Genomic DNA, 22,297 nt, shown 5'->3' on the forward strand with positions numbered 1-22,297 from the left:
ATACATCACTGTCCAGCCACGCACAGCTGTAAACATGTCGCTGGAAGGGTCGCACCGTGGGTTTGTTCATCACAGAGACGCTGACAAGGATGAGAACTTTTGTAGAACTTAAGCAGCATTAACTGAGCTTTTCTTTTCCACTGTTAGCAACAAAACAGAAAATACAGAAACACTGACAAGACCACGGATACAAAAGTGCCTTTTAATGAACACAACTGTAGTCACACTCTCACTGGAGACGCACGTAATGTCAGTTTCATAAGAGTTAGAGAAGTGTTTCACAACAAGTTGGAAATAAAGAACAAGAAAAGAAATTTGGAGACACAACATAAAGGCTCTGAAAACCTGTTTATCAGTCAGTGTCCTCATCTGAGAGACTTTGTCCTGCATGTACAAGGTTTTGATCTGTTTTGTGTTTTTGCGTTTTATAAGTGGGTTCAGCTGGAAAAAAGGTGATGTCACATGCTTCAGTGCACCAATCAGAGAGATGTAGCTGTGACATCTGGATATGGGTTTTCTGCAAACACTCACTTCTTTGAATATTAGACCTGGGGGGAAAAAAATCAATTCTTATTTGCATCAAGATTCACGCTCCAAAGAATTTGTCTCAATAATCTGACTTTTAAAATCCAAGAATTTTGTAACACCAGGCTTTCCTTTTCTTTGCTGCAACTAACAATTACTTACTTTAGTTTTATTTTAGTTATTTTCTTGATGGATTGATTCGTAGTTTGGTTCATAAAATGGTGATAAATGTTGATCACAGTTTCCAAAAGTCCAAGATGACGTCCTCAAATGTCTTTTTATGTCAAAGATATTCAGTTTCCTGTCAGAGAGGAGTAAAGAAAAAGTGACTTAAAATGATTAATCGCTGATTAAAATAGTTTGTGATTAAATTTATAGTCTATTAATAATTGACTGCTGATGCATTTTGGTTTCTATAAAGTTGAAGGGAAAAGCATACTTTTTCATTTCAGATTTAACTGTTAGACCCTAAATGTGTTTGTGCACTGGAGGTTTTAAAGTTTTTATGTGCATTCAAGTCGTCTACTGGACCAAACTAGTTGTAACGTCACAAAATTCTGCTTTTCTGTGCAGGTATGAACCTGAGAAATTAAGGTGGGCACACAGAAATTAATATTAAAGAGGAATTAAAGAGAGTGAAGATTTAAAACCAAGTTGTCAGAGACTTTATAAGTCATTCTAAAGATACTCAGTTTATGAACCTGGTGTCGTCTCGGTTCAAAACGTGTCTGAACGGGCCAGTTTCTTAGCCTCAGGTCCTGCTGCTTACAGCTTTCTTGAAAACCGTTCAAACTACTTCTCCCTCAACGCTGTGCTGCACTGGATCCTGATAAATTTGATTACAGAAGTTACAGGTTGAGTTTAGTGAAACAAAATAATTTATTCACCAATGTAACATCTCCAGTTTCTATCTTCATCATCTTCATCGGATCTGTTGTGAGGAACAGAGAGCGAGCTGTAATCAGTGAGCTGTTCGGTGGTTAAAGGTGGAATCGATAAGATTTGTCTGAGCTGTTCATAAAGCACCAGAAACAGCTGATTGTTGAATCTCATTCCTAGGACGTGAAATATTAATATTTTGTGTGGTTAAAGCGTCCTGCACACAGCAAAATAATGAGAAAAGTAAAGAAATACAGGCAGGGAGCTGCAGGATCTCTGCAGACAGACACCACCACTGCTTCTAGTGGGTCATAAGTCATTATTTTTACTCTATACATTAAAGAAAATGTTGCATATTATACCTTTTATAGTGACCCTCTCTTAAGACACTACACAGTGTGTACTTCTGGAGATGGTAACGCACAACTAATAAATGTGTGCATCTTGCATTGATCCTGCACGTCCTTTGGTCCTCAGTGATTCAAACACCCACCAAGTGTGAAGTCGATCAGATGAACAGTTCTCAATAAAAATCGAACGACAAACGGACTCCTTCCATTTTAGTTCACCAGTAAATCCATACATATAGAGTGTTGGAGCACAGAAACAGCAGAATGCAGTAAAATAAATCTTTTTTGTCATTTACGGAGCTGAAGCGCAGACTGAAGTTGCCAACATTGTGAGCCAGCAAACCCAGTTGTTGGTTTTAAAAGCCAGAAATGTTAGCACCTGGGGAAGTAATCTTTGAGTCATTGGTAATTATCATTAATGCTATCATACCCCTGGAGATACATGAATATCGTACTTTTCACCACTTACATTAATCTATCATGATGATTCAGAGCTTAAACACTATATAAAACCCACTGGGTGTGGTTTACAAGGCTGGAACTATGAAATTCCAGCCATCCAGGAAGAACTCTGCAGCTCCACCGTCTCACAGTGTCCTCAGTGGCTCCTGTGACGTGAGTCAATGGTTCCCTTTGAGTGTAATCGATCCGATCAATGAAAATGTTTAGATGAACAATAAGTGATCAGCTGAGGTGTTTTTAAACTTGACTTGTTCATAGAGGGTTAACCTCGTGTCCTGAAGTGACAGATTTTCATTCGTCAGGTGAGAAATGTAAAAGATTCAAACTGTGAATTCTACCTGTGAGGGAGAGGGATTTGTATTCTGATTGGTGAATCTGTATGTTTCCTTCCTGTGCAGCCTCCAGTAAAGGACAACATGAGATCACCATCCCCGCCGGTCTGCCTCAGTACTGCTTCGACGGACTCTCTCCCGATGCTCTGTACACCGCCACCGTCTTCGTTCAGACCCCGAATCTGGAAGGTCCAGGAGTCAGCGCCAAGGAGAGGACGTGTAAGTGAAGCACTGGGAGCTGATGTTATTAGTCTTCACATTAGAGGTTTTATCTTCTAGACAGAAAGTTTGCTTACCGGAAAATTTGACTGGAAAGTTTAGGTGAACCCTGACTTTGAGGAATTTTTTAAGCTAAACACAACTCTTGAATTTATGAATTGTGCCGTCCCTCCAGGATTTTACGGGCTGTTTTTCAGGTTGATTTCACGGCAGCTTTTCTAAAACATTGCAATGCATGTTGAGATGTTTTTAGGCTTTTTTTTTTTGCAATTAAATTGTGGAAGGAAGTGAAAATTGCAAGAGAAAGTTGTTCAAAATCAAAGACAGCTTGTTCCAGCGGGGAAAACATCATTCTGTTCTGAGTAACTTCACCAAAAAGGCTCAGGATCACAAAAACTGCTGTATTTATAGATGATGAAGGTCACCTGGGGGGGAATCCACAGAACCAAAATCTTTTTGGAGCTCAAACTCAAAACAGCAAGTAGAAAATCACAAAATATGAAATTGTCAATAACACTGACAAATGTTATATTCTTTTTCAGGGCCCAGGATAAAAAAAATAAAAATATATCAATGCAAAAAACTAGTGAATAATAAACCAAACATGACGTATGATGTTTGACTGCTAAGAACTCACAGGAAGCAAAACGATGATTGGTCAGATTTGTGTAAAAAGTTGCAGTAGAGTTTAGATGGACTGATGGACTGTCCAATGATTTTGACTTGTTTAAATGAGTTTCAATATAAACACGTAAACACAAACGGATTTTTATTACGTCTTTGTTGTCTTTGTCTTTTGATGAACAGCTCTGTGCTTCTTGATTCACTGGACAAATAATGAGGTAGAATGAATGAAAAATGGATGTATCTTCTTATTAAATGTCCAGTCAAAATCAGACTGGACATGTTTCAGATATTATACATCACATAAATGGAAAAATACATTTTCAGCTGCTGTCAGACGGCAGTGAGGCGTTTATGTTCTGTGTGTTCTGAACATAAACCAGCAGCCTCCTCGTCGCTGATGGAAAAACAGACATAAAATCCCTCCAGACTTTTGCACCTCAGACGAATAAAAAGGAAACATGACTGTAGTAACAAGCTGCATCTTTCCAACACGCCCCGTCAGACTGTGAACCGTCTGACTGTGTCTGAGATATGAAACATGACGCAGTGACATCACCTGACAGGACCGATCCAAAACCATGACCTCATCACACGACATGTTTACTGTTGTTCTCTATTTATTACAAACATGTTGATGACAGTCTGCTTTTGTTTATTCCAGTGGTGAAGCCAACTCCAGTTCCAACGCTCCCACCGACCCCAACGCCTCCACCCACCATCCCCCCAGCATGGGCAGGTAAGCGTCTCATGGCACCCATAATCCTTTGCTGTAAACTAAAATTATGTTTCATCTTTTTTTTAATGCTACAGCAGACAGATCTGTGGTTTTGGTTTCATGACGACGCCACCTATCTGTGAATAAACTGGACACAGCACAGTAGTTTTTCTTTGGCGTACAGCCAATCAAATCGCCTCATTTTAAACTTATTTGCAGCCAGACAGCATAAAAGAAGCATCAGACTTTCAACAATCCACATTAGCTTTTTCGCTAAAGTTTCCATGTATCTATAAACACACACTCATGTGCTGCAGGGATGACATCATTTTGTAGGCCAAACCTTAAGTTAGCATTGCTGTGGTTCCATCAACAAAAAGCCAGTGGGGTTTTTGGATTATTGCAGAAAATAAACTCTGTGGCAAACACAAGTTTATGATACTTCGGCAAAATAATCTTCACAAACAAACTCCACTTTTATGATTTTAAAGTATAAGTAAATCACCAGAAGTAAAAAGCTTTAAAAAAAAAAAAGTAAAAAGTAATTTATGTTTGTCGTGATGAAGTTTAAAGTTTAACCTCTATAGTCTCATTTAGCCACTTTTTAGTAACCATCACAGGTTATGATGCTTGCAGCTCTTTTTAGAGGCATTTTTATGTCTTTATTTAGATAGAACAGCTGAAGATAGGTCAGGAAAGGGAGAGAGAGTAAGGATGGTGTGCAGAAAAGTGCTGCCGGCAGGAGTTGAACCCATAGCCACAGTGGAGGACTCATGGCCTCAGTAAAAGGGGCAAACACTCTTACCGACTGAGCTACCAGGCCACTAACGCTTACAGTTCTTTGTGACAGAAGCTGTCAGGATGCTGACAGGTAACTCTGCTGGATCTTTTTTAAAGAGTCCTTGGCAACAGAAATGCTGCATTCATGACATCAAAGCTGATGAAAATGCCTCTGGTACATGCATAATTACATAAACGTGTATTTGAATAAATGTACGGCAGACTTAAAGGTCCCAGTGTAGGAGTTTGACCCTACGCAGCTCTGCTGACATCACTCTGCAGGTTAGCCAGCTACTTAGCTGCCGCACATTGAACAGCTAAAAAATTTAACTCCCATTTGTCAAAATCAGTTAGTTTGAATGTTAAATGTTCATTAACAGCTGAGTCCAACATGATGGAAACAAAAGAGACATGCTGTAGTTTGTAGACTGTTATAAGTCTGCAATCAGTGATATATTTTCTATAACTGTGCGTGCTTATTATCCTGCTACTGACAGACCTAATTTTCTGCTTTTCATTTAACTTGCTACTTGACTGTTCTAACACGTTCTAGGCTGGCTAGTGTGTTAGCTGTTAGCTCGCTAGCTACAGTTGTTCACCAACTAACCCTGAAAGCTAAAGAAGATTTTCTGATACATCAACAAGAACAAAAATATTAACAATAAATTTAAAAGTCACAGGTTTTTACTGTCAAAAGGGACAAATAATTCTCATTTCAGCTTGACCTCAGTGAATATCTGCCTGTATTTCACATATTTGACTCTGTTTAGATGAGATTTAGCAAAGAGTTTGCTGTTTATTAAACTTCAGTAGAAGGTAAAGGAAGCATAGAAGTAAACTGAACATGTTCAAACAGCCTCCAATAATGTGCCATGTTCAGAAACCGGTCCAACATGGCCGCTATCCCAACAGTCCACAGAGGAAAACACGGATCATCCCAGGACTGAATGGATGGATTCTTTTCATTCAAGCTCAGCTCTGATTGGAAACTCCTCAATGCGGCGTTTTGGCCGAGGCGGCAGTTTGAACGCTGACTCCTTCTGGACCCGACTCGTGCCAGCAGTGGATTAATAGCCGCCACATGTGCTGCTGGCCCTGCGGGGCGCACGAGGGGGAACACGCCCGCTAAGAACCAACAACGAAGGTGTTGAAAAGGGAAGACAGAGCGGTCCAAAGAATCTGTTTGTGTCGTTCGGTGTTGTGTAAAACTTGTTTATAAATCTCAGAGCAGGAGGAAAGGATAGAGAAGATTACAACGTGTGCTGCATCACATAAGGCAAAGATTATTCAAAGCTTTTTGCCCAATTCGTTTTCGTCTGAGAGGAACCCATTAACGAGAGCTCACTTTCAACCCTTCTGGTGACCAAATGTTGCTTGTTTTGTTTTGTCGGTATTTTTTTTTTTTTTTTTTTTATCTATGAAAGCCATAATTACTATACATGGCCTTATCTCATCATTTTTCTCGATCGTTTTCTTTTGTTGCACGCTCTCAGATGACTTTTTTTTAATGCACACCGGCTCACAAACGATAATTATGCCGTGTGATGATGCCATTTTCTCTGCTGGTGTTGGTGACGCTGCCCTGAGGTCTGGCCCCGTGGACTTTTTAAAGCCTCCATACTGACTTTGTTTTCTTGCCTCAGTTTGCAAAGGTGCCAAAGCAGATGTGGTGTTCCTCATCGACGGCTCCTGGAGCATCGGTGAGGAGAGCTTCACCAAAGTCGTGCACTTCGTCTCCGGCATGATCGGAGCCTTTGACATCATTGGACCATCAGGGATGCAGGTTTGTATTGAAAACGTTGATCCAATAGTGAGACAGTGGTACAGTCTGACATCATGCTGCGGTTGTTTTGTTTTTATTTGCACAATTAAAACATCATGGTAGAAAACATACAGTGATGAAGCTCACTGGCTCCTTCCCAATAAAAATAAAAAGATTAAATCAGGAGTAATCATAAACATCTGGCTACAAGAAAAAAAGAAATAAAAGCTGCAGGTAGAAGAAACAGATGGAAACTTAAAAACAACAAAAGAAAGGAGAAGGATGACTTTATATTTAATTTTAAACTGTTCAGAGTGAAGATCTCCATATTTAACAGTAAAGCTCTGATAAGTTCCAGTATTTTATATTTTCAGATGTAAATGCTGTCTAACTTATTTTTGCGTATTTCATAAATGAAAACACGATTGCTCTTCTTGTGTCCACTCTGTGTACATGACACCTGTTGAATGTCTTGTGTGTTGCTCTTCCAGATGTTCCTCCTCTGTTTTCTCTGATAAAGTTGTCCTCTTTTATGTGTTTTCTTTGTCTGAAGTTAGAGGTCATCATAAACTGCTAAGCTGGTGGAAAAACCAGGAAAAAATTCTGATTGTTTGAGATTATTTTCTGCTAACATCAGGGATGTGTCTTTCCTCGCAGGTGTCATTTGTGCAGTACAGCGACGACGCAAAGACCGAGTTCAAGTTGAATGCTTACCAAGACAAAGGAATCGCCATGTCTGCCCTTCATCACATCCGCTACAGAGGAGGAAACACCAAGACAGGTTTGACACCAGCACAGACAACATGCCTCTGATGACTGAAGACAGTCTCAGAGTTGTTTATCTGACAGGGTTTTCCTCTGTTGTGCAGGAGTGGCCCTCAAACACACCTATGAAAAGGCCTTTTCTATTGAGAACGGAATGAGGAGAAATGTCCCCAAGGTGGTCGTCGCCATCACTGATGGACGCTCTCAGGACGAGGTGAAGAAAAACGCTGCCAGGCTGCAGCACGCAGGTAAAAAACACTGACTGTGCTAAAATGATCCATATGATTACTTTATAATTACGTATAATCTGCAACATTTTCCTAAAAAGATCATAAACACAGTATCTTTTAATCATCTCTGCAGAAACCCTGCAGCCTTCAGCCTGCATTTCCTTATTTTTTCTAATTATTTTGCTGTTCGGTACGTTTCACCAACTCAGAGTGTTGGCATTTGATGTCCTGATGCGTTTAAGAACAGCTTGGACAGATCCTACTGTCTCTGCCTTCAAACATCACCTCCAAAATACTGACTACTACGTCTGACTCTGTGTCTCTGTCCTGTCTCCAGGTTACAGTGTTTTTGCCATCGGTGTTGCCGATGTGGATTTCGTGGAGTTGCAGGCGATCGGCAGCAAACCCAGCGAGAGGCACGTCTTTGTCGTGGACGACTTCGATGCTTTCGACACCATCAAAGAAAACCTGATCACCTTCATCTGTGAAACTGCAACATCATGTGAGTTTGCACAAGAAATACTGCGGCAAAATATCCAGGAAATTCCTGTTTGCAGTTGGTGGATTTGTGGGAACGTGTCATAAATTTCCTTCTTATCTCGTTCCACAGCGTGTCCTCTGATCTTCCTGAATGGATTCACTTCACCTGGTGAGTGCAGACGGCGACGCAGGACGATGTGTTTGAGAAACAGTGAAATTCATTAATTACCAAAAGATTAATTCACTGCTTTTGTGAATTTGTCCTGAATTCCTGATCTGTTGTGTTTCAGGCTTCAGGATGCTGGAGGCGTTCAACCTGACAGAGAAGACCTACAGTTACGTTAAAGGCGTCTCTATGGAGCCGGGCTCCTTCAACAGCTTCACAGCGTACAGACTCCACAAAAACGCCTTCCTGACTCAGCCCACAACGTGAGTCTCACATGATATAATCATTGATTTTGTCACGTTTTCCCCTCCAATGCACTCACCATGTTTGTTGCATTAGGTGGCATTTTCCCTTTTTCTTTCTTTTCCTCTTTTCTTTGAGTTTACCTGTAAAATATCTCTGGCTCGTTGGTTTGTAGTTTTCACCTGGCCCTTAAGTCTGCTGCGCTTTTACTGGAGCACTTACCTCTCTTAAGTCCCACCCCTTTCTGCTCTGTTCTCCCACATGAGGTACCCCGGTCAACTTTCTCCTTTTCCTGTAAAAGCACATCTTAAGTTGGCTAATGTTAGCAAGACTCTGGCTGACTAGCTCACTACTGATTTGATGTAGATCGGCCAATCGATTAATTGTTTCCGTCATTTCTGATAAAAAAAAAAAGTGTCGAACATTTGCTGCTTCCAGAATTTGCTGTTTTAGTTCGTCATTTAAAACTGTAAATGAAGAGTTTGGGGGTTTTGAATTGTTGCTTGAACAAAAGGAAGGAATTTGAAGACGACACTTTGGGCTTTGGGAAATTGTGACTGTGAGCACTTTTCAACATTTTTTAGACTCATTTGTGAAAATAATCAGCAGATTAATTGATAATGAAAATAGTTGTAGTCATAACAAAATGCAGATGAAAGGTTTGGATTGTAATTGAAATTGTACTCTGAACTCAATCAGAATTTTAAAAGTAACTGAGTAGATTACATCATGTAATGTTTACTTAAGTACGAGTATTACAGACTTGAAAAACAAGTACCCCAAAAATGACTTAATTCCACTAATTTGAGTAGTTGTAATTAGTTACTTCCACTCCTGGTAAGAAGAGTGTCAGGTCTACATTACAGAGCAGAGAAATTGTTGTTCTTTGGCTCCGCCCCTTGACCTGTAGCTCCACCAATGAGTTTTTTCTTCTTTCAGAGCAACAAAACAAAGAGGTGCTTCAAGTTGTGTGTTTATCAGACGCCATTTGCATGATTCACTGACTCATTTTTTTTAGTTATTTAATTTAATTTTTCTGTTCAGCAGAATTCTGAAGAACAAAAAACCCACAAAATCAGTCATCATATTTTAGAAGAGAACAAGGCAAAACCAGTTTTTCGGTCACCTAGCAACAATGTTCTCACAACTCAAACCACTTAAACAGCAAACATATTTTGGCCTTGACATCCTCCAAGAAGAGTTCACAGACCTCTAAATCTCTGCAGGGAGAAAAATTCACTGCTGAGTTCAACCAGCTTTATCTCCCGGAGCTTCCCGGTGACGCTGCAGATTTGTTGCCATCATTGTTAATCTTCTTGAACACTTCCAAATTGTTCATGTCATCTGACATGGAGCGTCCTGCCCAGCTGTGTCCAGACCGTTTGAGCTCTTGACTAACTGGGTCAGTGGATTTACGACGTTCTGTCAGGTCGGTGAGCAGGCCGGACTTTTGAAACCAGCGTTTCAGTCCCTTCTGAAGCTGTTTCACACAACGAGCCTCCGTCAGGCCACCGAGTGCAAACCAAACCGCAAACTCCACTGTTAATACTGGCCGCCGCCCAACACAGGCGTCCCATATCCAGAATATCACAGGCAGCACGAGTTGGTGGAAAACAGCTTGAGTTCTGACTGTTTACCAAGTCTGACTCTCCAAAATGTGTAGTGACATCAGAGCGACAAATGAGAAACATCCTGCACCGATGCACAAAAAAAGAGCCAGTGGTGGAAACATGATTAAAATCTTTTTCTCATGTCGAAGCAACAAACAGCACGATGAAAACACACTTCAGTCAGAACCGTTAAAATATGGCTCAGTTTGGCAGCAACTGTTCTTATTTTAGGGTGTTTTTCAGATCTGTAGTTTGTTTGCTTTGTTACAAATGCTGCATCTGCCCCCTGGTCCGTCTGTCTTCACACGGCAACGTTAAAGAGCCGTTCAAGAGTGATAATACACGAGCAAACTGTTCAGAAATATCACTGGGAAGATTCACCTAAAAACGCTTTCTCCTCTTTGTTTTTCATCTTCATCATTACAGAGCAACATCAGCGTGTCGTGCTCATTGTTTTTATTGTATTTTTGTGGTTATAATTCCAGCGTTCATTAAATTAACAAAGTATCCAGTTCAAGAAAGAGTTGCAGACAAGAAGAGCTGCAACAATTAGTCAATTATTAAATTAATTGCCAAGTATTTTAATATTGGGTCAATGTCCAAATTCTCTGAATTCTCTGTCATTTTACTGACCAAAGTACTAAATGAGTAATCAAGAAAATAATCAACAGATTAATTGATTAAAACAATGGTTAGTTGTAGCCCTAGAAGATTGATTGAAGGTCTGAGGTCTTTATTATCTTCAAACCTAAAAATAAAAAATATATATATGTTCAGAGGAGATTTATCCTCTCTGGGATCTGATGTGTATCTATTGTGAAGATCCTCGACATGAGAAAGTTTTGAATCACTAGACCAGAAAACAAAGTCCTGATGCATCTAATTAGAAGTTGTGATGCCTCTCGAGTTGAGCGACGGGCTCCGATGGCTGCAAACCATCACACACTTGCATGACAATTGTTCTTCAGACAACCTGTGCGAATGTGAAAGAGCATCCCATCATGCAATGCACAAGCCAGCTGTTTTTTGTTGGTAAGGTTGCTCAAGTTCTCACCGCAAACAAAACACTCACAAGTTGAAGAGCTTTTGTTTCTAGTCCGTGTCAGACCTCATCAGCCTCTCCTCCACCTTGCATTTATTTTTGACGTGGTCCCTCAGGGAGCTTTGAACCGCAGACCCTCTTTATTTACAGTTTTCAGACCTGTGGTTGTTCTCTTAACCTGCTCTCAGTCAGTCTGGATTAGAGCTTCAGGTAAACCTCGACATATTTACAGTAAATCTAACCTTTCGTCTCCTTTTGTCTCATGACCAGGGACGTCCACCCTGACGGTCTCCCCCACGCCTACACCATCATCCTGATGTTCCGCCTCCTGCCCGACTCGCCCAAGGATGCCTTCGACATCTGGCAGGTGTCAACCAAGGATCACAAGCCAGAGACCGGCGTCACAATCGACTGTAAATATCCTCCTCTGTTCTTTTACCCACCGATATGTGTGTGTGTGTGTCTGTGTGTGTTTGTGTGTGTGTGTGTGTGTTGTGACTGTGAAAGCAGTGATGTGATGTGTGAGGGGATGTGGAGCAGCTGTGCCTCATTGTGCTCATGAAAAGAGCTGAGTGGGGTGTAACGAGCCGGCTGTGCCCCACGGCTGCTTCGGTCTCGGTTGATAACCGCGCTGACTCCTTTTACCACAAACATCTCGAGCCATCAGAGCTCAGCTGGCTCTCGTAAACCTCAGATTCAGTCTGTCAGCGGGGCTCTCTGCCGGGCTTTGACAGAAATCCTCCAGTGACGAACCGGTTCTTGAATATCAACCTCTGGACGACGCTGAGGCTCAGACCCTCTGCAGCATTAAAGGAATAGTTTGACATTTTGGGAAATATGCTTGTTCAATTTCTGGCAGAGTTGGATGAGAAGGCTGACGAAGCCAAAGGAAACCTCATAGCTGATTCCAGTCTTTGTGCTAAGCTAAGCTAAGCGTCTCTTGGCTCCAGCTTCATATTTAACATACAGATTTGAGGGTGGTATCAGTTGTCTCATTGAACTCCTCGCCAGAAATCAAATGAGCGAATTCCCCTAAATGTCAAACTTTTGCTTTAAATGTTCGATGCGTTGACCTGTATCCCGCTGTTATGTAACGATCTTCACACTAAAACACATTTTGAGATTTTGGATCAGTTTATTTAGCATATTCAGCCTGTGGAAACGGATGTATAATGAGTTCTGTACATCTCTCACAGAGATGTCATCAGGGTTAGCTGAGCTCTGGCTTGGAGATTACAAATATTTAACATAAAGTTTTCCTACAGCCTGTAAAGTTTGACAGATGTGAGCATTTACCAGGCAGGGAGGGTCTGAGAAAAGATGCTTTTGATTTGCATAAAGGAAAGTGGTAGGTTTGAGTTTTTTTAGAGCTGGATACATGTGATGGGAACAGTTCAGGATCATGTAGACATTTGTGTAGTTTGTTCTGACTGTTCTGCAGCTGAACGGAGCAATATGTGGCAAATGCACGTGCAAAAACGAGTGCAGCGGTCCAGACAGTGAGTTGGAGCCACAGACTGTATATTAAATAAGATTTCAACCTATTCTCACGTGAAACGAAAGCAGTAGAAATTTCAAAGGGGACATAACAGTTGCATCTAATATTTCAACTTAACATGTGTTCCTGATCTCTGATGACACATCATGGTCATTTAATAATTTATTACAGTAAATATTTTACAGAATTCTCTTTTAAAAAGCTGTATATCTGAATCCAAAACACCAAGATAACATTTGCAGAGTGTTCATGGTGACCTGTGACCAGTAACAGGTCTCGTCAACACAACAGGACATACTGGTGGTTAAACTGGCACGTTACTGGCTTAAAGTGACCAGATCAGAATGGCAGGTTACTGACTATAGATACGAGGTACCGTTGTGCGTCACATAATCAGAGCAGTAGTTTGACACACCGGATACACACTGTGATTTTAAATCCTGCCAGTGGCTGCAGTATTGCAGCAACCACTAACCTGCATTTTCGATGTTCTGGGAAAACAAGCCTCTGAGCTGCAACCTAGACGCTGAAAATAGCAAATTAGTGCCTGGGATGCTAATAGTATGAACGAGCTAACAGCTGTTACTTTTTCTTTTGCAGTAATGTCATCAATTTAATGCCAGAGCTCACCTCTTGAGGTGCAAAACAAGTTCCCTCTCAACAGTAATTTGCAGCAGCACTGTGGCTGCATCCTGGGTTTAGCACCGACCAAGATGTTTGTGATTGGTTTAAAGAAATGCAAACCGCAGAATGTTTACGCTATGCGAGAGTAGTGGAGCAGAGCAGTTTCTGAGGAGATTCAAAGTAGGCCAGAGATTTACTTGCTTTTACCGAAATGTTAGCAGTCGCACTCCTACGTATCCATGAGAATCATAGCTGTCTCGCGCATCCTGTGTCCATCTGAAGTGATGGTTGTGAACGACCTTAGAAATTAACGCTACGCAAATGTGGATAAACAGCAGCAAAAGCAAACCGCCACAGATGATCAGCATCACTGTGTGCATATTGCCAAGTGTTGTCATGCAGTTGGTTATGCCGTTTGGAGGCGAGGCTTTATTAACTTGTACTGAAATAAATTCATCATTTTAACTACAGGATACACTTTATTTGATCAATTTATTTGAATGTTAAAACACTCACAAGGCTCCTCTACTGTGTTATACTTACTACTTACTATACTTAAAATTAGTAGTACAGTTGTGTGGAAAGTGTTCTGTGCTGTTCCAAAAATAAAACATCATTTCACTAATGGCTTCATGTATATAAATCTAATTGTACTGATCATAAGTTATCTAACTAATAGAAAATTGGTTGAAAGACAACAAACAGTTTGACCATTTATTGTGTCCAAGTTAATTTCCCGCAAGTCAGAGATGCAGGTTTGATGTTTTCAGTTGGAAAAACTCTGGAAGAATCAAAATAAACTTTAAAAGGTTTGTGATGATTTTCAGCCTTATTTTCAGGAACTTTTTATTACCACAATCCTTTGTGAAAGAGATGGAGAAACTCATTTCTGAAGGGAATGAGTCACACCAAAAAAATCCTTGCAAAGCAGAAAACTGCCCAAAGTGCCTGTGCATCAGTAGCTGCAGTTTGTTTCTCTCATGTAAACATGAGTTTTATGTTTTAGACTTTTGCATGATTTTATTTGAGTCTTATTTTTAGGAGCTTGTTTGTGGTTCAAATGTTTTTGTGAAGAAGAGAAAAAAAAACATTGCGCTCTTAGAGTGACGCAACAAAATCACAAATTTCAAGACTTCTTCTTCTCCTCAAAAGAAAATAAGTGTGTAACATCTCTTGTTTTTTGTCTTTGCGCTCAGCCTCCAGCCAGACTGTGTCCTTCTACAATAAAGACGAGCGCGGTGAGATCCAGAGGGTCACGTTTGACACCGATCAAGTGAAGAAAATCTTCCATGGAAGCTTCCACAAGGTAAAAAGTTGTTTATTTGTGCTGGACTCACGCAGCACTCGAGACAAAAGTGACAAACCTGCTGCACGAAACGAAGCAGAAAAGATGCTCCGTCAGCAGACTGAACACACGACGGAGATGTTACAAGTTGAAAATGTTTCCAGTGAAACAGTGCTTTCCTGAGCAGGGGTTAAAGTCTACGTGGGTATTTTTGGTTTCCATCACATTTAAGTTGAACAGACAGACGCTGGAAGTCAAATGTGTCTTTAATGGTTGGATTATATAACGTTTTAGGCGTGACCGGGGCGTGACGCATCAATCGAAGCGCTCTGCTTTGTTCTCGCTGGACGTCCCGAGGTCATACAGATACTGCGGATGCCTGAGATTCCAAATGTGTTGTATATTACAGTCGGAGTACCTCGCATGCAACTACAGACGTGTTCCTGAGACGTTATGAGGGCTCCGACAAACAGATGGTCCTCTGCAGGTTGTAAAACACAGGATGCAAAGTGAGGCTGTGTTTTATTCAGACTGATTACACACAGTTTAAAGTCTCTGATGGAGACCAGTCTCTGAAGATCTCCTGGATGTTATTAAATGATCAATAGATGCTCTGACTCATGTTAAACTGGTTTAAACATCCAGCCAGAGGTGGAGCCGTGGACAATAATGCTGCTGGTTTATTACGTGGAATTTAAGAGTTAATAGACTCTTCAAAAAACTTTTTGCAAATCTTTTTCCAAACTGCATTTTCATCAGTGTCTCCAGTTTCGGTCTCTCAAGTAATCATTTATATCAGACTTTTGCATGATTACATTTGACTTACAGATACAATCTGAACAACTTTTTCTCAAGTAAAACTTGAAGCCAAACTTTTGAAAACTATGCAGGATATTTGACAGCACTAACCCTGCTTTTGAAGTCATGTCTTGCTGATTTATATAATAATATTTCACTCCTTACACAGCAAAATAGATGTTAAATCCACAAAATGAGATAAATGTTCTCCTTCTGGTGGTCAGATCACAGTGATGAATTTGGACTTAAGTGTTCAAGGATTTATTACAATGTTGGAAGCTTTGAAGACAGGAAGCCACAATATTTTTAAAGTTTGTGTCGTATAATTTGTCTTGGATTGTGCATGGATTCATTTGAGGACAGAATAATTTAAAAGCCGAGTTTAATCCATCAGTTAGTCAGATTTTTCATAATTTAGGCTTGGGCTGCAACTAATGATTATTTTCACTGTCAATTAATCTTTCGATTATTGTCTTGATTAATCTATTAGTTGATTAGTCTATAGATGGTGTGGATGGTGTTACCTACAGTAGATGGTGGTCAAAACATCCCCAGTTTGGAGACGCAGCAGGAGTTCTGGTGTTGGAAGCTAAGAAATGTACCACTGTGGACGGAGTCAGCAGCTACACATATTTTAGACACCTAAAAAAATGTAATCACTGTATGCTATAATTTGAATATATTACCTTTTTGACAGACAGACTTTTTTAATGGTAAACCATCGTTATATAACTTTCTCTAAAGCCACCAGACTCCATTCAGAAAACCAGTCATTTTAACTCGCAGAAATCAGGAGTTGCTGGTCTACTGCTGCCTCGATCTGTTAGTTTGTGTTATTTTGTGACTTTGGTGAATTCGAACTAACCCTTTATAACACCAAAGTCACACAATGGCACAAACAAACTATCATATCAAAGCAGCGGTCGACCCACAACTCCAGAGTTCTGTGAGGTAAAATTACTGATTTTTCCAGTGGAGTCTGGTGACTTTGGAGAGAGGGATATTTGGCTTATATAACAGCAGTTTACCATCTGTCTGGGCTGTCTGACGGCAAAGTGAAGCTATGAAAATATTCTAAATATAGCTTAGCTTCCTTCCTGAGTACGTCATATAACCCCACTTCAAATAATCCAAACTATCCCTTTAACTCTGCCGTCCATAGTTCCATAGTTTTATAACACTATCCGACACAGAGCGAACAGGAGAAACACAGTGGTTGGTACAGCAGTTATAAAACAAACCGTCTTTTCTTTCTTTGTCCTGAAGACTGTCAGACTCTGCGGTGAAGCTTTGGGAACAGTTTCCTCTCAGAGTGACTTTGTTCTGTGCTGCAGTGGAGGTCAGAGCTGTGGCGCTGATGGCGATGCTCATTTACAAGACGTCCTGCTGTGAGGACGCAGTGTGGACAGCCCTGCTACAATATGACAAAGTTTCACAAGGATCCATATGCTCTTCTGAGAGGGGGAGACCAGTAAAAATTCTCTGCAGTCCCTGCTGGGACGCTCGCCTGGAAAATATTGGGTCACCGCTATTAAACAATTACATCAGAGTGGCGGAGGAGAGCCAGCAGGAGGGCGGAGCCTCTCCTCCGTCCCCTCTCTCCTCACCGATCAGGAGCAGTTTTGGATGGCAGGCGCTCTGTCTTGCCTCCTCTGCCTCTGGTAGCCGACCGCAGGGGAATTCTTGCCGCTCCGTGGTTTTACCTCCCAGCATGCCTCTGCACACGGCGTCTGCTGCAGGGCGAGATGTCAGTGTCAACAGGCAGGCTTTAAAAAGTCTGTCTCCCATTGGACAATTTGTAATAACAGAGTAGAGTGTCGGTGATTTAGATTACCTGCTGCTCTGTGCTGACAGCTGCCCTCTGATAACTCTGCTCCTCTGGGCACTGTAACCTGAATTTATTGCTGATGCAGAACATCTTCTGTTTCCTCAGGCAGGAAATATGAAGGCAGTTGTGGAATGAAAATAAGGACGTTTGAGTGAAACAGACACTTCACGCTAAAATCAAAAATACATATTTTCCCTTTGGCCTGTAGTGCTACTGATTCATCTAGATCTTTTCGATGAGAGTTGCAGAGTTTTGGAGATATCAGCCGCAGAAATGTCTGACTTCTCTCGGCCTGTGGGGCTCAAAGCACCAAAAAAATGCATTTGAAAAAAACTCAACAGCGATGTCTCTTCCAGGAAATCATGACCTGGTTACTCAGGACTCCACACCAACTTTTTCCACTGGTAGCACCGGAGCTCCCTGCTGAAAACTTTAGGAGAACCAGCACAAAATTTAGGAGCACCACTAAAATCCACACGCAACCCCCCCGAGGCCTTCAGCTAATTGTTGCTAAGGAGCCGTCCCACCTGAACCATCTCACACTGTTACACCTGGCTTCTCACTCCTATAAAGCAGATCGCTCGATTTCCAGTACAAGCTGCAAATAAATGTATGGTGGTTTTAATTAACTAATGAGTTAATTTTGTTGGTTTAACAGGTTCAGTGCACATTAATAAACATTACTGTAAGTGCACCAGAGTTAGACAAGAGACTGTTTTTCATCTGTAGTCCCTGGACAGATGTTACAAAGTCACCCTAGAAACAGAATAAGATTTACTGACCCCACACCTGGAAAACTCACGTTACAACAGCCCAAATAGTACAGATAGAAAAGGGAGTGAGTGACAAAAGAATACCTGTGAGCAGTTTCATGTGGGAACTACTTTCTTTATGCCCTCTGTGTGAATCTACTGGATGAGAGGCTTGTGACTGTGCGAGCTGCGCTGCAACGTTAGCATCACTGAGCTAGCTAACACAGTGGTGGGTGTAGTTCAGTACACAGGAGGTAGTTCCTACATGAAAGTGCTCATCAGGGATCGAGAGCTGGGCTTAACTGATACTGGACTAAACGGCTCCTGGACAAAATGGTGCTGCTGAATATTAATTTGGTCGAATTTAGCCGTTAGCGGCCGTGTGAAATCGAGAGAGAGAGAGAGAGCACACGTGTGACAGTTTAGGCTATTTGTTGGTGAATAAATGCTACGACTCCTCAAGACCCTGAGATGTTAGCCTTAAACTTAATGACAACTTCAACATGGGCTCACTTAAGGTGGACTGACCTTTAAGGTGGACCAGGCTAATCTCATTTTAGTGTCAAACTGTTCTCCTTTGCTCAGGAGATGAACACAGCCCCAGTTATGACTATTGAATCTTTTCACGTGTCATTTATTTATTTTTTTGCATCAAATTATGGGAAGTAGTATCAACAAGAGTATCGATAAAAACCTAATATCCACCCCTGCTGCTCTGTCAGGTCTGTGGATTATCTTGAGTAACCAGGTCATGATTTCTGAAAAGACACACTGCTGTTTAGTTTTTCAACTTTATTTATTTTTTGGCCCTTTGAGCACCACAAGCCGAGTGTCATCTAGTTCTGCTATGTTGGAGAGAAAGCAGACATCTCTACGGCTGATATCTCCAAAACTCTGCAGCTCACACCAAAACTATGTAGATGAATCAGCAGCACTGCAGGGCAGGGGAAAAATATGTGTTTTGATTTTGGGGTGAACTGTCCACATAAAGAAAAATTTACTCAACCATCTTTATTTTCATTCCACAACTGCCTTCAAATTTCCTGCCTGAGGGAAAAGAAACTGCAGAAGAGAAAGACGTCCTGCATCGGCAATAAATTTCGATTATCGGAGGGGAGCTGTCATATCTATTTTTTTTTTGAAAGACCTGTTCATTTAACACAAGACATGAAACTTCACCCAGTCAGCCTCAAATTAAAGTTTTTTCTGTCTGGAAAAATTCACTGATGATTTTGTTTCAGTTAAAAGTGATAAAACTCTTTGGAGAGGAAGAGAAAGTGCTGGAGATTTGATCCCCGAGGGTGAAATTCTCCCTCTTTCTGCCTCCCCCTTCGCTCCACAGAGGTCAGAGGTCAGACTTGATCATAAACCTGGAAGCTGCCAGAGTCAAGGACGCTGCTGCAGGGTGGACACATGCACGTCCTGAAGGTTGAACCTTTGACACCGTCACTCGTTCTGCCGTTGAACCCTGCAGCAATCATAAAAATAACTGGACTGAAAAATCGTTTTTAAACCTAAAGATTTAGAGTCCTGTCACTTCGTGGAACTGGAGAACCTTCACAGCTGACTTGGATGTTCTGAACTTTCTGTCAGCGTTGTTTGGAAACAATATTTATTCATAAGTTCTGCTTAAACTCGACTGCATCCTCCCTGCGAGCTGATGTTTGGGTGTGTTATCGTGCCAGATTCACTCCTTGAGATGCTGCCGATGAAAGATGTCAGGGTCGGCCACATCACCACGTCTGACTTCTCTAATCCTCTTCCCTTCAGTTCGTCTCACCAACCAGCTACCTCAGAGCTGGACGGATCTCTGATCCTCCCACAGATGAGTTTAACAGTCAGACGCAGATCTGTTGTGGATACCTGAAGGGTTTTGTGAGGGACTAAACAAGGATAAAAGTAAAGATCCTCCCTTTGAGCTCTGTGTTAACTATCAGCTGGATGATCTGTGCCAACTGCAGAGAAACAGATTAACAGTCCTGCCAGAAACTCTGCTTCCAATACAGCAAAATACATCAGAAAACAAAGATGGGAAATAAAGATGCTCTGACGAATGGGAACATATCAGGGGAGTTTGAGCAAGATGGAGATTCAAAGCATTTTACAGCTTAATTCAAGGCTCAGCACTTAAAAATGTGTCAGAAACAGTTAAAAATGAACGAGGGAGAAGAAGAGTGAAGATAAAGAAAGAAGAAAAAAGTGAGTGCTAAGACATGACATACTAACACTTGGCAATTTGCTCAGTTTTAAGTAAGTTTAGACTTATAAATTGGCACAAGATCTGCTTTAAATGAAAAATCTGATTGGATTAACCTGTTGTATAAATCATATGGCTTCCTCCTCGACCACAGCTACTGAAAGACCAACTGAGTTTCTTTGCTTTATAAAATGTAAAAGCTTAACGCAACAAGTGCTGTAGAAAGTTTAATGGGCCAGAGATCAAGTTTTACTTGCTTCTGTAAAGATTTTTTATAGATTTATTTGTAGTTATCAAATAACAAAGACTAAAATAAATAGTCAAATTTAATCTTTAAATTAATCAGAACAGAAAAACAGTGTTTCAGAGATGCAAAGCAATAAACACTCTTGTTTATCAGCTGCACTTCAGCTCATGAAACTTTGCTGCCATTTTCTCGCAACACTAAACAGAGATGTGCAGGAAGTGAGACCTCTCACTCCTTCACTACATCCATCGTCAGCTCCACAAAAAAAACACAGCGTCTAATTGTTTTTAACTACTTAAGAAACTTGGTAAAGTCTTGATTTACTTGCTAAAAGTGGCATTTTACTTGTCCTGAATACTCTTTCTAAACGGATACAAACTATTTGCTTTTGTTGCCAAGGAAACAGTCTGATTTGGTTTTGACAGATTCACTCAGCTTCGTGTTGACAAATCTGTTATTTCTGCTCTCTTTCTTAAAGATCAGAGTATAAAATATCAGTTCAAAGCTTCTTGGTGTGACCGTCGCTTTCACTTGTTTTACATTATAATTGTAGACGGATTATGTCAGATAAGTAACATTAATTCCTTCAGTAACTTGATGACGGGTCAGAATTAACCTTGTTTGTACTCGGCCAAAGATATTTTGTGAGTAAAGAACCTCCGCTCTGTAACACCACCGTACAACTGTACAACACCGTACAACAAAATTAAAGCTCATCTACTTTATGGTTTTGAATCAAAATGTATTTGTATTTGGATCGAGTTGTCTGTGAGACAAAGTGTCAGATAAAGTAGCTGCAGCTGGTTTTGCAATGTGCCACACACACTGGAATATTAACATTACAGGACCTGATCCTTTCAGTCTGGAGACAGAAAGTGTGAAACTGGTCCTGCTGACACACTGACCTGAGGTCAAAGAAAACTCTCCATCTGCAGCGAGGCAGCGTGCTCGACCTCAGCACAGATGACCATTTTCATCTTTACTTGTATAAACATCCACTTCTAACAGCCTGTAAGTCAAACAGTGCTTCCAGACGTCAGTGTGAAGGGTTAAAGGTGCATTCCAAAAGTGCCTGAAGAGCCTGTAAAACACAAGTTGTTATTAGGTTCATTTTTTATTAGACAGTTTAGTCAGTCTGTCATTTTCTCAGTTTTCACTCGAGTCTTGCTGACAACCACTTCAGGGCTGAGTCCACCAAAGCTTTTTTTTTTCTTTCCTGAGGTCAGTGTATTTTTTTCAATTGTTTTCAACAGGAACGCTGCTTGTTTATGCAAAGCTCCAGACGCCAGCAGTGTGACGAGGCGCTGAGCGTCTGTTTTGTGCCGATCACTGCACCTTTTCTTTTCTGATCGCCAAGGGTTGTGTGTTTAACTTTGGGTTAAACTCTGAACTTGTCATGGTCACTGTTTACTCAGCTGTCCTGCTCAGGTTCTGCTCTTTGAACCTTTGGGCTCCGTCCGTCTTCAGCTCTTGACGGTTCTTGCCGAGATCTTTCCTCGCCCAAAAATCTCACAGACCGTTGTGTCCGTCTTCTCTTCTTATGCGCTTCACACTTAATCCAGAGCTAGAATTCTACCTTGAGTTGACATTTTTAAATTTAATATTTGTTGACAAAGACAAAATAACAGTGAAATTATGTCCTCGCTACACAAAAATGAACTTTTAGCTCCCAAAGCATCTCCGCTTAAAAAACACCAGACCTGCAAAGTACTGGTGGACACTGCTGTTACCATCAGGCTGGTTTTATTCTATATTTTTTTTAAATTGTCAACTAGAGCTGCAACCATTAATCAGTTAGTTGTCAACTATTAAATTAATCGCTACCTTTTTAAATAATCAGTTTGAGTAAAGAAAGTCAAAATTCTCTGATTTCAGCTTCTT

The 22,297-nt window shown here is 40.9% G+C and overlaps 1 protein-coding gene across 1 annotated transcript in view; it reads left to right on the forward strand.

Moving 5' to 3' along the window:
- Nucleotides 1-22,297, forward strand: part of col12a1b (collagen, type XII, alpha 1b) — a 193,266-nt gene that overhangs the window by 133,922 nt on the left and 37,047 nt on the right. Inside the window, exons 53-62 of the mRNA XM_084737671.1 lie at nucleotides 2,615-2,767; nucleotides 4,056-4,130; nucleotides 6,533-6,672; nucleotides 7,309-7,432; nucleotides 7,521-7,664; nucleotides 7,984-8,148; nucleotides 8,257-8,295; nucleotides 8,417-8,555; nucleotides 11,458-11,600; nucleotides 14,506-14,615. Of these exons, the coding sequence (XP_084593797.1) occupies nucleotides 2,615-2,767; nucleotides 4,056-4,130; nucleotides 6,533-6,672; nucleotides 7,309-7,432; nucleotides 7,521-7,664; nucleotides 7,984-8,148; nucleotides 8,257-8,295; nucleotides 8,417-8,555; nucleotides 11,458-11,600; nucleotides 14,506-14,615 (1,232 nt within the window). The remainder of the gene's footprint in view (nucleotides 1-2,614; nucleotides 2,768-4,055; nucleotides 4,131-6,532; nucleotides 6,673-7,308; nucleotides 7,433-7,520; nucleotides 7,665-7,983; nucleotides 8,149-8,256; nucleotides 8,296-8,416; nucleotides 8,556-11,457; nucleotides 11,601-14,505; nucleotides 14,616-22,297) is intronic.

Source organism: Lutjanus erythropterus, chromosome 15 (genome assembly GCF_056507025.1).
Source record: "Lutjanus erythropterus isolate fLutEry1 chromosome 15, fLutEry1.hap2, whole genome shotgun sequence".
NCBI classification, from domain to species: domain Eukaryota; kingdom Metazoa; phylum Chordata; class Actinopteri; order Lutjaniformes; family Lutjanidae; genus Lutjanus; species Lutjanus erythropterus.